General features: G+C 39.4%; 1 protein-coding gene across 1 annotated transcript; it reads right to left on the reverse strand.

The window, feature by feature from the left end:
- Positions 1-1,992: 1,992 nt before the first annotated feature.
- Positions 1,993-15,516, reverse strand: sgms2a (sphingomyelin synthase 2a). The gene is made up of 6 exons (XM_008422517.3): positions 15,226-15,516; positions 7,367-7,852; positions 4,954-5,071; positions 3,937-4,090; positions 2,873-3,039; positions 1,993-2,547 (listed from the first exon to the last, which is right to left on the reverse strand). The coding sequence occupies exons 2-6, from the start codon at positions 7,813-7,815 to the stop codon at positions 2,362-2,364; spliced, it is 1,074 nt and encodes a 357-aa protein (XP_008420739.2). The 5' UTR covers positions 7,816-7,852; positions 15,226-15,516; the 3' UTR covers positions 1,993-2,361.
- Positions 15,517-15,561: the final 45 nt, after the last annotated feature.

Raw genomic sequence — 15,561 nt, forward strand, 5'->3', positions numbered from 1 at the left:
AATTGACCCGTTTCAAAGTTTAAAAATATTTTTAAAATAGTTGCAAGTATTTTTATTGCATGAAACTTTTTCTATTTGTCTTAATAGGTGAACTCTACATATAAATTGAAAATTTATTCATTTTACACATTTGCAGCCCCCCCTGCGTCTACTTGTTACATCGATACTGTTCGGGTCAATTTGACCCGGCAGTCAAGTTAAAGTGCAAAAAAAGATTAAAAATGTCCAATTCTGTTTGTTTCCTTACAGCTATGAACCTTATTTCACCACACACACACACACACACACACAACACAACACAACACACACACACAAACACAACACAACACACCACACACACACACATGCACACACGCAGACACACACAAACCCACTTTCTCCCTGCTCTCTACTTCACAATGAACTGCGAGAAAGCAGGTGTTCATACAACTTTTGACGGGAACCTTTTCTGTTCCCGTGGGTAAACTCCACCCACACTGAGTGGGTAAACTCCACCCACACTGAGTGGGTAAACTCCACCCACACTGAGTGGGTAAACTCCACCCACACTGAGTGACACTCAGTAGAAGTGGAGGAAAACATAAATACTCTCTGCATGACTCATTTATCTTGATTTTAATTGGCGGGTCAATTTGACCCGGAACAGTATCTGTGTCTCAAATTCAATTATAAAGATCGCCCTTTGAAAAAAATAAAATAAAATGTAATATAAAAAAATTTACCAAAGATCACTTTCAAGGAAATTATTGTTTTTTTGTGTCTAGGTTTTTTTCAGTGGACATAAAAAATGTAAATCCCATTTTTTATGTCCAAATGAGTAATTGAGTAAGTTGTCGTCATTAATCCTTAATTTCTGAGAAATAAAAAACATAATTGCACAAATTTTGATTGAGATGGTTAGTATTAGAGTTAATAATCAGATAAAAAAATGTTTTGGAGGAATTTTTTGGTTCCTGACACTATTGCATGATAAAACACTCCCCGGGTCAAATTGACCCACGAACATTATTGCTATACCTCAGAAACGAACATAACAGGAGGGTTAAAACCTATTATAGTTGTATTGCTATGCATGACTTTGTATGATATTTATTAACATATTATTAATAATCAATAAAAAGACATTTGAAGCCTTGAAATTGGCCTCCATCTGGTTAAGAAGCTCCTGCTCTCTTTGCAGGTTTGGGAAACGACTACTGGGCGATTCCACCTACTCTTGTTTAGCTTGTAGCGTGAGCAAATGATGAAATTATGACCTAATAATGAAGAGAAATGTTTGTGATTATGTGAGGAGGAGAAAGCAGAAAGACTAAAGCACCAGAGAGGAGGGAGGACAGAAACAAACATCTGCTACAGGACAGGATCAGACCAGAGAGCTGCAGCCGTCTGAGGATGGAGATCCGAGACAGAACTGATCTCTGGTTCCCACGTCTCCTCAACAGCTCCTGCAGGAAGCCCACACTTCACTGGTCTGAAGCCGTTCTGCTGAACTCTGTGTTGCTCTTCATCTCACTGATCACTGTAGTGCTCAGCCTCCTCATCATCATCTCAGTCTCACACTTCAGGCAAACATCAACCTCTCTACTGAACCTCGGAGGAAAAAGCCACCTATCAACATGGTAAACCCAAAGTTTATGATATTTATGCCCCCGATGAGGCCAACAGGCTTCATTAAATCACTTCAGGACTTGTGTCTGCTGATTCTTTCTCTGCATTCTTTATAATATATGTTTCTTCTTATGTGAATATATTTTTTAAAGTTAACTTTATTTAGAAAGAGACAATACAGCTCAAACATAAGCTAATTTGCATCTACAGTCCCTTGACAGGTTTAAAAAAAAGATATACAATTCAATAATAAAATATAACACTACAATTTGATTTCTATTGACAGTACACAGACAAACACACATATTTTGACGTAAGCCCTAGCACACACACATACGCACACACACTCACACAAATCCATTGACGACATAATTCCAGCACACGTATGATTTGGTTTGCTTTATTTTTAATACAATGTTGAGGCTATAGTTTTGATACTAAAACTGCTAAAATTAATACAAAACAAATGATATCAAAGCAGACAGAAGTCGACTGAGAGGCAGATCATGGCAGCTTTGGTACATCTACACTAAGGCACCCTGTGGCTTCGACACACTGATAATTAAAAAATACTTAGCGTGGAGGACACACACATCACATACAGCAACAGATCAGACAGTGTTGTTTACAAAAATGCACCATTTTCAGCTCATAATGTTATAAATAAATCATGAAATGTTCCTTCCTTCCTCCAGTGGAGATCTTCTTGCGTCTTTAGGTTTGTGCCCAGTAAGAGCAACGCGCTCGGGCCGGTCACTCTTCCCGTGAGCTCTGCACCATGGAGTACGCCTTGCAGGGGTTTTTGAGGCAGCCGGAGGCCCAGCTGATGGGCCAGTTGTAGGAGCACGGCACCGACGTCTGGACGTTCCTCTCAAAGAAGTTGAACATGGGGTTCCACCAGGTGTTGGTGAGGTAGTTATTGGGCGAGCACTTCAGAGTCTGCGAGACAAAATAACAAAAATCACATTTACATCATAAAATAAACCTGTCTTTATTAATTAAATCTCCAGATGCTACAGTAGCTAATAGCTCCTTTATACACCTCCACAGAAAATGGATTTTCACCTGAAAACATTTAAATAGCTGATTTTTAGAGCCACTATGCGGTCTGTATTATAGCCACTAGAGGGGGCTGTTTGTAGCACTTTAGTGGTGGTGACCGAGCAGCATTAGTCTTAATAACTGAATTAATACAACAATGAATCATCTGCACCATTTTTTCCAGTCTCTAATTATTAAAACAGCCTGTTTGAAATGTTCTGACCTGTAAGTTGGCCATGGTGTGGTACCACCAGAAGAGACGGGATGTGATGAAGTAGGCCACGATCACATCCACGGTGTAGTGCTCATGAGCCACCAGGATGCAGAGCACGCCCACGGCGCTCAGCAGCCAGCACATGAGGTGGTACCACCAGAAGGACTTTGGAGAGTCTGCAGAGGACGAAGCAGCACAGATGGGCCTGTTGTGACTTTTTTACACTTATATGTTGTTCAGTATGATAAGTGACTGATTTACAATTATATGTTAAGCATAGATTACATGATTATTATTAATTGAATTGAACATGATTGTATATAATTACAAGGATGAAGTGAAATATATTTAAGTGCAAGACATGATTTATTTGAATAGAAGAAGTCTTTTATTTTGAAGAATGCTTAAGTATCTGGTTCTGTTTTGTCACTATCTTGCTTTGTTGATATTTTGGTTGTCTTGGTTACGAACAGCTGTTGCCGTTATCAGCTGTTGCCGTTTTCTCTCTTCAATAAAAAACTGAACAGAAAGGTTCAGTAAAAGACATACGAGCCTCCGTCTTGTTTGAAGAAGCTTCACTCCGTAACAGGGCCATCAGTAGTTATACAGGCAGAAATAAACAGCAGTGATTTGGGTTATTTAATAAGATGGGATTCATTTTAATTCCTTTACAGTTTCAAACTAAATATTTAATTAGCAAGCTACGTATTTAGTTTACAAGCTCCAAACTAACTATTTAGGTCTGAGACAGCTGAATATTTAGTTTAAAACTAAACACTTAGTGAGTAAGCTAAATGTTCCAAATTACTGCTGTCAATTTTTCATTGTGGTGAAACGATGAAACAACATATACAACTTTTCCATCTGCCAAACTTACTTTAACCAACCCAATGGGGAAATGACTTTGACTTTGAATAATTGATAATAAAAATAAATAGACAATAATCTAGAAGGTTGCACAACAACATTAAGAGCAATGGGTGATCAGAATGGAAGTACACAATATGAATCATCAATTATTAACCAGAGGATCTCATGAATTATTCTAGGAGAGCAACCGTTTGAGTACTCACACTCTTTGATGAATAGGTAAGTGAGGGTGAGCATCACTGTGTGTCCGCTGTACAGGAAGTCCCCACACAGCAGGTGGGAGTTGGTTATGGAGAGGCCGGCTCCTGAAATGAGCTGCAGAACACGTTGGATCTTGGCCTGCGTGTCTCCCTGGAGCTGGTGGACATGAACATTAAAAACAAAGTAATAACTACAGGTTCAGCAGCAACACTTATCATCAAATTACTTCTGCAAAATGCAAAAATTATAACATTATAAATGCTGTTTGACTAATGCAAACATCTGAGGATGTTGCAGAGCATCTTTCATATTTAGGAAGATGAACTGAAAATATATTGTAGGTTTCTTAAAAGAACTTTTGCTTCTTAATTTATGGCCTTGAAATTGGGCCGCTGTCTCTTTAAATGCTCCTGATCTTCCTGTATCTCCACCTTCAGGAACTGATCACCACATGGCTTCTATTAACCTTTTAGCAATGTTTTTACCACTGAGAAGTAGCTCCTATAATGAACTCGGCTGCTCCACCAGGTGTTTGCTAATTGCTGCTGGCTAGTCTGAAGGAGCTAAGTGGGGAAGTCGTGGGAGAGGGTTGTTCTGTGAGGCAGAAGGTCACAAACTGCATAAACATATATATTTATTTTATTTATTTATTTTTTTTTACATATTGCGGCCCCTTTAAAAATGGCATTAGATCCTAGCACAGCAGCTACACAAACCACTTCACTTGTTCTGTTTCAGATTTTTCTGTTTTCTTTTAAGATTCAGTCATCCTGGTGTTTGATTGATGTAAGTGAACAAACTACATCAAACAGTGGCGTTGTTTCATTAGTTCCTCCAGAGACGACAGGAAATATGATTAGAGCTAAAACTTCTCAAACATCTTCAGCGGCTCAAACCGATCTGCCGCTGATCGCTTCGTCTGCGTTCGGCTCACAAACTGCCGGAGGATCACATTTTCCTCAGAGACGCTGATGAATCTCATCACTGCTGATTGCAGGAGGCTGACGGTTTCTGCTCACCTTGGGGGCACAGTTCATGTGCATGCCAGGAACAGGCAGCGTGGTGACGTACATGGTCACACAGCGGTACAGGTACAGCGTGCCGATGAGGAAGAAGAACCGTCTGCACGCTATGGACCTGTCGACAGGAAAACCCAGCTCACTCAATGTAAAACAGAGCCAGAAGCAAGATTCAGAACGCCATTGGTCAGATGGTTTCCAATACACAACAGCAGACTGAAAGCGGTATAAATGCTCGAAGCCAGAAGCAGAAGACAAGACATTTTGGATTCTGAGACAATGAAATGAGATGATGAAAATGTAATATGTGATTCCGCAGATGTGCATTAAATGTCTTCCTGGTTGTCAGTGAGCCGGAGAGAATGGAGTTTGGTGTATCGTCTCTTAATTCATGAGTTTAGCACCTTTGAATTCCTCCATAGCGGCAAACATGGAGCTGATGTCTCTTTGTTAGAATCCTGCGAACAATAACTTCATGCAAATGATTGCTTAGATCTGGAAATTGCAGAGAGCTGGAGCTATTCATAGATTAAATATTGCAGAACTAAAGTGGGATCAGTTATTTATATAAGCTTTTATTCTCTTTATACAGCTCGAGGAGCTTCCTCTGCAGCTCTGAACGGTTCTTTCAGGCTTAATATTATGTAGGATAGTCATGCATACGAGTCTTCAACACAGTTTTAAAAAGTGGGTTTGGGTTGGGATATTATTTTATTTTAAGTGTAGCAACAGATAAGGGAGAATCAAAACATATAATTTATCTTGTCAGTGTCGAATCTATCAAAAGATTTATTTAATATAAAGAGTTTGTTTCTGTTGAGAAATTAAACTGAAGCAGTTTTAGGAAATCTGTCTTTATTTACATGTTTAAGAAAATGTAATTGAAAATTATTTGTCATTTGCAATGAATAGAGGACAAAAGATTAACATTACAGCCATAGACTCTTTTTTATATTTACTAAGCAGCTTTTTGCATTTTTTTCAGAGATATTTTGATTATTTTTCTTTGGTAATGAGATTGGATGGCCTCCTCTCCATCCAATGTTTTCCTTCCTCCACAGGTTCAAGGCTCAAAGTCCCAAACATTAATTTTACTTTCAGTCAGAATAAACATAAAAATGAAAGTAAGGATGCAACACAGAACCTGTTTGATTTGATTCTTGCATCACAGTAGTTTTAATTTACACATTGTAAGATTTACTAACATGTTTCTGTTTGTAGAGGGAGCCAAACATGAGGAGGAGGCCTTCCTGTGTCAGAGAGCTGAAGCTCATCAACGAAGAGAAATCATCAGAATATCAGTGGAATAAAAACTTTTTGACCTGCAATTTTTTAATAAAATGTTAAAAAAATAAGTATTTTTAATTTAATTTGCTGTTTGAGGGATGTTTACCCTATTTTCTCTTTGAAACAAACTTCTTTGTTGAATAAAACTAATTTTAAATCAAAATTTCCCAGGAGTGGGAATAATTTTGGGTTTAAATGTTCTTTTGTTTATGTTTATATTATTAATTTTCAGGGCAGAGGGTTAATTTCTGCTTCAAAAACGATCTGACAGGACTCTGGAAAAGACTATTGTATTCAAGTTACGCAAAGAGGAGTTAGCCTATCAGCAGAGCTATTCAGACCTGAATTAGCGTCTCAAAGCTAAACAAGCAGCAGCAGCACAGACGCTAAGGCTAATGTCACATTTCCAAAGAAGGATTTGTTTAAAGATGTTACAAAAAAATCTGGCTCCACGTTGAGAGGAGCCAGTTGAGGCTCGGGCATCTGGTCAGGATGCCTCCTGGACGCCTCCCTGGTGAGGAGATCATGTCCCACCGGGAAGAGGGAAGACCCAGGACATGCTGGAGGGACGATGTCTCCCGGCTGGCCTGGGAACGCCTTGGGATTCCCCCGGAGGAGCTGGAAGAAGTGGCTGGGGAGGGAAGTCTGGGCCTCCCTTCTGAAGCTGCTGCCCCCACGACCCGACCCCGGATAAGAGGAAGAAAATGAATGGATGGATGGATGGATGGATGGACGGACGGACGGACATAAAAAATGTATTTTTATGTTTAAAGATGTTACATAAACCTGACTGGGTAGAATAGCACTTTGAACCAATCTGATGGTTAAATCACCTAAATAACAGATTAAAAACAATAAATATGTTTGTTGTTGAGCTCATATCCTATTTATTCAATAATTTAGCAGCAAAAAGAGGTTTTGAATTGAGGATGTTGCTTATTGTGTTGATCGTTTTCAATTGAAAAGTGATCAATTGCGATCGATTAATTACAGACCCTGCGATTAACTTGATTAAAATGTTCAATTCCACTCATCAGTTCGTTATTAGTGACAGTAACACTGCAGCCAACCCAAGTCTCTGTAAACCTTTGTATCCGTTTTTATCGGTAGATTATCAGGTTCTCACTTGTATTTGAAGAAGAAGAGCTGGATCAACCAAATGGCCACCAGAACCATCCCATTGATTTCCGTCACAGTGAAAGCCCACTTGACTCTGTCGATGTAGTCAAAGAACTTATCCGGAAGAGGAGGGCTGCTCTCCTTAGGGGGGACGCGCTCGTGCACCACTGTGATGACCACCGTGGTCAGAACCAAGTTAAAAGCTGCGTAAAAGAAAGCGATCACCGTCTTCCACCACTCAGTGGGCAGGTGGTTGACTTTGGACTCCGGCAGGGAGATCTTCACATAGTCTTTATGACGGACGATGCCTTTCCTGAAGCTCCTCTTTGCCTCCTCTCCGGCGGAGGCGTGGACTGGGCAGGATTTGTTTGTGCTCGGAGCAGAACCATCCTCCGTTCCCAGGTTTAGATTGGGAGTGGAAGAGTCTCCAGCATTCCTGAGCTCTGCTGAAGCCATGGATGCGCTCCGTTCACCCCGGGACCGGAGCCTTCAGCTGCAGAGACACGGGGAAAGAGAGGAGATGAACACAGGACTGTGTGGGGTAGACTAGGCATTCACTACTATTATAGCTCTTTACTATCAGGAAATCCACCAAAGGCAGTCAAAACGCTGTAATTTAAGATTCTACTTCTTATACCTAAACTCGTATCATTCATCAGATGATTGTTCCAGATGCTCCCAGCAGATCGCTGGAGGTTCACTGCTGGTTTAGAGGATCTGAAAGTGGGACGGGAGGCATATCCTTAAGGCTGTTTTAACACCTGTTAGTCCGGTGAACTCGGTTTGATTTTGGACCAAAATATCAACATTTGTTACACTTCAAGCTGTTGTGTTCACTTTTACGCTGCACTGTGTCAAACAACCAAACTGATTGAGGAGCGGTCTGTCTCCGGTCTGGTTGGCGTTCACATTTACATTCAAATGGCCCCACAGTTCCCTTCAGTCCGTCCGAACTGAGCTGCGTTTTTCTTTCAAACGTTTAAGACATTCTCCATGAAAAAAATCCATGAACAGGCAAATTTCTGTGAATGATCTGGAGTTACATTACAGAGAAAAACACAAATGTTTTATTGATGCAACAATAGCTGACATTAGCCATTGTTGCATTAGCCAACATTAGCTTGTAGCGTCTGGTCAATGTTAATAAGCCCAGAACTGATTTATTAGAGCCATCCGTATCATTCATCAACCAACATAAGATCTGGACAAGAACAAATAGTAATAATTACAGCCGTCTCACTATCTGTTGCTTTGCACACATGCATCTCTACATCAGCACAACTATTATAACAAACAATCACAGATGTTTCCAAAAACATTTCAAGTCACTCAGATAAACTTCAGCCCTAGTTACTAACTTTGTTTCCTTATGGAGTGAAAATGAAATTTAGTTGCTTTTTGTCCTTCTTCTGTTAACCTGAACTGAATTGCGTTATCGTGGCTACCTTGACAAGAAAGTTATCAAAATAACAGCAGAAGGTAACTTTACTCAGTTGACCTTAACGTGTAAAGCTGTGATTTAAGAGACTTTGTCCAGGAAAATGTGAAGCTGCTGCCCAAACATGCAGCTGTGTGTTGATTCACACGTGTTGTTGTCTGCAGACGCATCTATCAAGAAGCTGCACATGTGCAAGCAAAACATTTCAAGCTAATGACATGAGAGTGCACTCTGGAGCTGAGGATTTCTATTGTTTCACATCTGCTTTAATGCCTTTAAAAGCCTCTGTGATGGTGTTCAGCGCTGAAATGCATCATAATAAACCTCCTTGGGGAGATTACCAGAATACCCTGGTTACATGCAAGGAAAACAAATATTTACAGGAGACCAGCGGATGGAGCCACTGGACGTATCGGTTACCGCATAATCGGTTTTGTGAAGAATAAATCAGTGGAAAAAGGATACAGGCTAATTCAGACTCTGTTACATAAGTAACAGAAGGTTTCACAATACATCTGAGTATAAATATAAGTATGAAACATTTTAAGCTTTAATTGTTCTACTCAAATAAAGATGCTGAAAGTCAGACTCGGTTAGCCCAAAATAATCCAACCGCTTCATAAATCAATAGATGTTTATATTAATGTTTATTCTCTGAGCCACAGGCAGCCAGTGGAGGCTGCAGCACTGATGCGCTCCATCCTCCTGGTTTTAGTCAGAACACCAGCAGCAGCGTCTGGATCAGCTGCAGCTGGAGGAGAGATCTTCAGGCAGACCTGTGAAGTAACCAGTGCAACTAAAGATAAACACATAAATGAGTTTCCTGTGAAAATAGTACATATAAAACATTTTTGTGTGACAATGACAATTTTAAATTTGAAAATGTTTTTTCAGTGGTTGAAAAAATGCAAAGCTTCAAGTTTTTTATAAAATCCCAGCTAGAAGATTATAATCTTTTGTAGGTTGTTATCTGCCAGGCCTCCCTTTCACTGGGATCTTTACTGTATTTGTTTAACTTTACAGCCTTCATTGTTCTTTTAGGGTTAATTTTAGGGCTTACTGTTGACCTATTAAGGAAATAGTAGAAAAGATGCTTTTATCTGTTTAGCCTCCTTCAGCCGTAGAACTTCTTACAGATGTTTTCTTTTTATTCGTTGTATTGATTGCTTCATTTAAATACATTTTTTTGTTGTGCTGACTATTTTATGTGCAGGACTTTGGTAAAAGGCAGCTGCTTGGCTACGGTTTATGCATTTGGACGTTGCAACAGGATGTCCACCCTGTGAGAAGTCCTCCATGGTTTACAGGGAACCCAACGCTTCCACCAGAACCTCTGAAGGGACGGGTGGAGTTGGAAAACTGGATGCAGTGATGTAGGACTTAGCGGCCTGTGCTTGTCGGGGCTATTTCGGGAGAAGTCCATCAGTTGCTTTCAGGGCTGTGTTTTACTCTGGTAAAACCAGGGCTTTCTTTTTTTTTAACTCTACTTTGGGTCTTCATAATGACATGTTGCTCTCACTGCCCACTAATTTCCATGTTTGCACTGTTTCATCATTAAATAGAGCGCTAAAAATAAGCTAAGCTTGAGGCGGCCCCGCCTTGTATAAACCAGAGAAACCCAAGAATTAGATGGCAAAGTGCTAACAGCTGAAAAAAAACACAACCAAAATCTAAACTTTCAGCCTTCAAGCATGTTTTAGTTTTAGATTGAAACTATTTTATTTAGACTAAAATCGTTACACCTTAAAGGTTCTGACTCCGTACGTCTGACTCGATGTTTTGTCATTCATGTATTTGGATGTTTATAACTATTTAACTAAAAAGTTAGCTGTGATGTCCCTAAAGCACTAATTATGAATGTTAGCTCCACTAATGCTAAAGCGCTAAATTCAACTATGTTTATATCCACCATGTAACACGAGGAGAAGATGAGGAGGCTCACAAGGCAATTTATATGAGTAGCAAAAAGCTAATAAACACAATAATAATAATATTAAAAAACAATTCATATATGTCGATTTAATTATCATCCCATTTAACTGTTGTTGTCTTCTATAGATCTCTTTTGTTGTGTTGTACCTGCTCTGCTCTTTGTAACAGAAAAATGGGCCAGAAATCAAATGCACCAAACATCACAAACAGAAAGTGAGACTCCACTGAACTGAAAACAGCACAGAGGGACCAATAATGGCGGCACAGATAACCAGACGCCAGGCACCAGCGCAGAAGAGTCTGGCTTCTGCTCGTCAGACAGAACCAAAGGGAGCTAAAACCAGAGGTGGTGGAGAAAACCAGGAAAAGGCAACAATGACTCAAGATTCCCAACTCTGAAGCACATTTTGCTTTTTCTCCTCTTTCGGTTCTTTCAGCGCCATCCTGCTCACAACGCCCTGCATGTGCTCCAGCATTTCATCGGTCAGACATGCAGAGATCTGAGGCACCTGGATCTATGTTAGCTGACCATTTTATGTCTGATTCCCATTTTACTGCCCATTCAGATTATGAGTGGAGGCAAGATTATACGAAAGTACTCCAAGAAAGAACATATTTTTTGTTTTCATAAAGTTAGTAACATTTCACATATCAAATGTATTTCTTTTTTAAATAATGTCTCTGTGCTTCACAGTATTAACCTACAAAATCTGTTTGATAAATGTCTGTTCAGCTCAAATTTTATAGATGAATTGGTTTGCATATTTTTGATTGAAGTCAAAACGGAAATGTCCTTTTAATGAGTCTGAAAACCACATAGTTACTTTAGGCTATAACAAACATTAAAATCTCATATTTTTGTGTTCCTGCTGACAGAATGAAGCATTAAGTTCACATTTAATCATCCTTAAATTATTATTATTAAATTATTTCTATTCAACCAATAAATTTGTTTACAATACAAACACAATAAAACATTGTAAGGTTTGCCGCTTTCTGTTTTAGTAAAGAATATATGTCAAATTATCAGAAATTAATAGAAATTTTTTTTTAAATTTTCGATTTGGATGATTTATGTTTCTTTATATTTATATCTATGATCTATGAATATTATTTTGGGCTTCATTAAAGGGTTAACCAAATACTAAACACAATATTGAAGAACCTGTAAGCCGTTTTAATTAATTTGCTTCTGATTTGACCGATGTGAGACTCTGACCTGTGAAGCTACGAATCAGATGAAAGTTTAGCTTCTCAACCGAGCCACGTGGCATATTTTAGTTTTTTAAAAGGTATTTTGAAAAGAATAACAATAAAAGGAGGCTCTGAGGCAGAATGCCTAGTACGGCACAGATTTGCCAAACGGATCCGGTCATTGAATTTTAGTCCAGTTTCACCTGAAGGCCACCCTGCTGGTTGAATTTCACACAAAACAGAACTAAATACAAAATGTTAAAGTATCTCTGATGCTACAAAGTGCATAAACTGTGACGATGAACTGAAACGTCAAGCTTCAGGGTTCTGTCATCACCAGATGCTGTTGCATTGCTTTGGCGTGGAGTAGAGAATATTTTTTAGTCTACACATTTTATGGTAGCTTATTGGTTTTGAAAGGGAAAAATAAATATTATACTATATTTAGCAGTTTAATTTGACAATAATAGTTACAATAACAGTCATAAGCTGTGGATAAAACATTCTGTAAATTAGCAAGAATGTGCAGTAAGTTAGATTTTACTGACTTACACATCCTGGACAGTTTCCATATGAGATCTATACAAATCCTGTTTTTATTATTTTACCAAGGTGTTATTAATTAATAGTTCCTGGAATATGATTCCCCCAAAATGTTTTTAATTTATCATTTAGTTGCTGATGCAAATGATTGAGTTTTACACATATGTGGCTGCAAAGGACATGCAAATGTGTTGAATGAGACCCAGTTCTTCTCTAAAGGTGAAATGAGAGTCAGCTGCTCCGGAGACACGGCGGTGAAATTCAGCTGCAAAGGAGCGACTTGATTTAACGGAAGGACAACGATTGACAAAGTTTCATCTGAGACAACATCAGAAAAACCATCCATCCATTTTCCTGCACCCTTGTCCCTCAGTGGGGTCAGGAGGGGTGCTGGTGCCTCTCCAGCTAGTGTACCAGGCGAGAGGCGGGGTCACCTGGACAGGTCACCAGTCTGTCGCAGGGCAACACAGAGACACACAGGACACACAACCATGCACACACACACTCACACCTAGGGGCAATTTGGAGAGGCCAATTAACCTGACAGTCATGTTTCTGGACTGTGGGAGGAAACCGGAGTACCAGGAGAAAACCCACCATGCACAGGGAGAACATGGAGACTCCATGCAGAAAGACCGGGAATTGAACCCAGAACCTTCTTGCTGCAAGGCAAGAAGGTAGCACTGTGCAGTTGGTAGCACAGTGGCTACCAACTGCGCCACTGTGCAGCCCCATCAGAAAAACCAGATGTGTGCAAATAAAATGTCAGCCAACTAAAACCTGGTTGGTGAGCGATGGAGAGCAAGCATGACTTTTAACAACCAAGTTGTTGTTTTTCATTTGATAGTAAACAGAACCACAGACTGTACATCCTGTGGTGTTTTCCCCAGATCTGCATAACTTTTAAAATTGAAAATACCCAAAATATATAGAAAGATTTTGCAGGCTTGTGTTAGAGTTAACTTTTTTCTGAGAGCTAACTCAGACTGATTTTTATTTCTGATAAAATGATAAAACATTCCCAAAGAAAGGGACATGATTTGAATCATTCTGTCCTCAAATATTTTAGCCAAGTTAGAGAAATTAATACAGATTTGGAGACACCCAGGTCTGCTTTTGAGTAAATATTACTGCATATTTGTGGTAATTTACTATAATTACTACTATTATAACTTTTTAATAAAAAAAAAGTTGGTAATCAAATTGATAAATACTTTGTTGTTTCTAAGATTTCACTAGAAAATGTCTTCACCTCTTAAATTGCATTTGGGGCCTAAAAATTCAGGTCAAGGGCCACAAATGGCTCCCAGGCCACACTTTGGGCACCCCTGTCTCTATTTGAACAGTTTCAAAAGAAGAGTAATAACTGCAGTAAATTTGACTAAATAAATCTGGAAGAAAACTCCGAGTTATTTATTAAACACGACGGTGATTCAGTTTATGAGAAAAGAAGAACCACAGAATTTATGTTGCTCTGTGCAGAAGAGGTTCAGTGTTTTCACATCATAAAACATTCACCACAAACATTTCATGTTTTAGAAGTTCTGAGAGAAAATAATTACCCAAAGAAAAACTAAATGATTGAAAGATTTATGTCAAATCTGTTCTTCAGAGTTTTTTATAACCATTTAATTTTTCCACATTCTGCAAACAGAATTTTGTCCAAACAGAAAGTTTTGGGACGTGGAAGGAAAATGATACTTGCTTTTCAAATGACTGTGGAAATTCTTACATCTGGACTTTGACTAGGCCATTCTAACACTTAAATCTGCTTTGGTCTAGTTTTGAGAAACTGTGAAGAATCTCAAAACTTCATAGCCAAATAATTTACCTGCTTTACACAAACATCTTCAATGTGGGGTCATGACCCCTCAGGTTAGATTTCTGATTAATTAGATATTTTTATTTCTTTTTAATTTCAAAGTTATGCTGTAGTGCACTTTAACATCAGAAATGCAGACTTTCAATTCACATTATGTTAAAGATTATATATTTTTTGTGTTTGTTCATGGATGTTATGTTTAAAATGAAGATCTGTGCATTATCCTGGTTTTATTTATGCATCTTATTCACAGTGAGGCTGCAGAGAGAAAAGGTTTTTGCCTCCCATCCAATTTTCCATCACAGTCTTTGCTGAAGGAACAATAAAACAATCAATTTCACAGAATAAAAGCTAAAAATAAACCTGAAAGTCCCACTCGCCAGGCTGTGGGTTTCTAACTGTGTGTCTCCTGAACCCCCAGTTCATCACACGGGATGCTCAGACACTTCTGAAGTTTACTTTTGGGGTGTAGCTCTGCGGCCCCCACACAGAGTTAAACACCAGGTTCCAGTTGTGGCTGGGTGGGGCCACAGGGCCTCCACTTGGGGCCTCTAATTTAGGCTGCAGGAGAACTGTCCCATTAAAGACCTGACAGGTTTTAATTACAGCCAGATTCAACATGCAGTTTGTACTTTAAATAAATTATTCAACAATGGACACACGTTTTGTGTGTTTTTTTTATTTGGTGTTCCCTTTGCAGTCGTAAAAGTAGAGAATAAAACTTTTTCTACTGGAAATCCAAACATTTAAAACCTGTAGAGACTGATTCATATGTAGCCTGCAGTGTGTTACAGCAGCCCGTCTGTCATCACTGGTGCATCTAATTTTAGTTTCCGCTTCATAAAAACGCCCCGCTTCATGTTTTAAACCCTAAAACAGTGAGAACTTCGTCCTGTCTGCTGTTTTCTCTCAGATTGAACGGATGGTAGCATCCTACCTGCTCAGACGGGCCTCCTCGCAGCTCTTCCTGGAGTTTCCTGAATCAGCTGCTCTCTGCTCCTCACTCACAGCCTCCTCTGATGCATCAAGCGACGCTGCTGCTCGCTTCCAGCGCGGCGCTCCGCCCTGCAGCCCCGCAAGCCGCCCGCATGTGCCTCCTGCCTGCCTGCCTGCCTCCCCTTTAATTCAGAAGCTTCCTCCTGTAATCAGCGCATCCATCGCTCTGTATTTGTCTCATTTAACGGGGCAGCTGTGTGCTGTAAAGCCTGCCGGAAACAGCTTTGCATTTTATTCATAATAAAACACTAAAAAAAATGACAATATTTTAATTTAT

Source organism: Poecilia reticulata, chromosome 1 (genome assembly GCF_904066995.2).
Source record: "Poecilia reticulata chromosome 1, P_reticulata-male-v2, whole genome shotgun sequence".
Taxonomy (NCBI): Eukaryota; Metazoa; Chordata; class Actinopteri; order Cyprinodontiformes; family Poeciliidae; genus Poecilia; species Poecilia reticulata.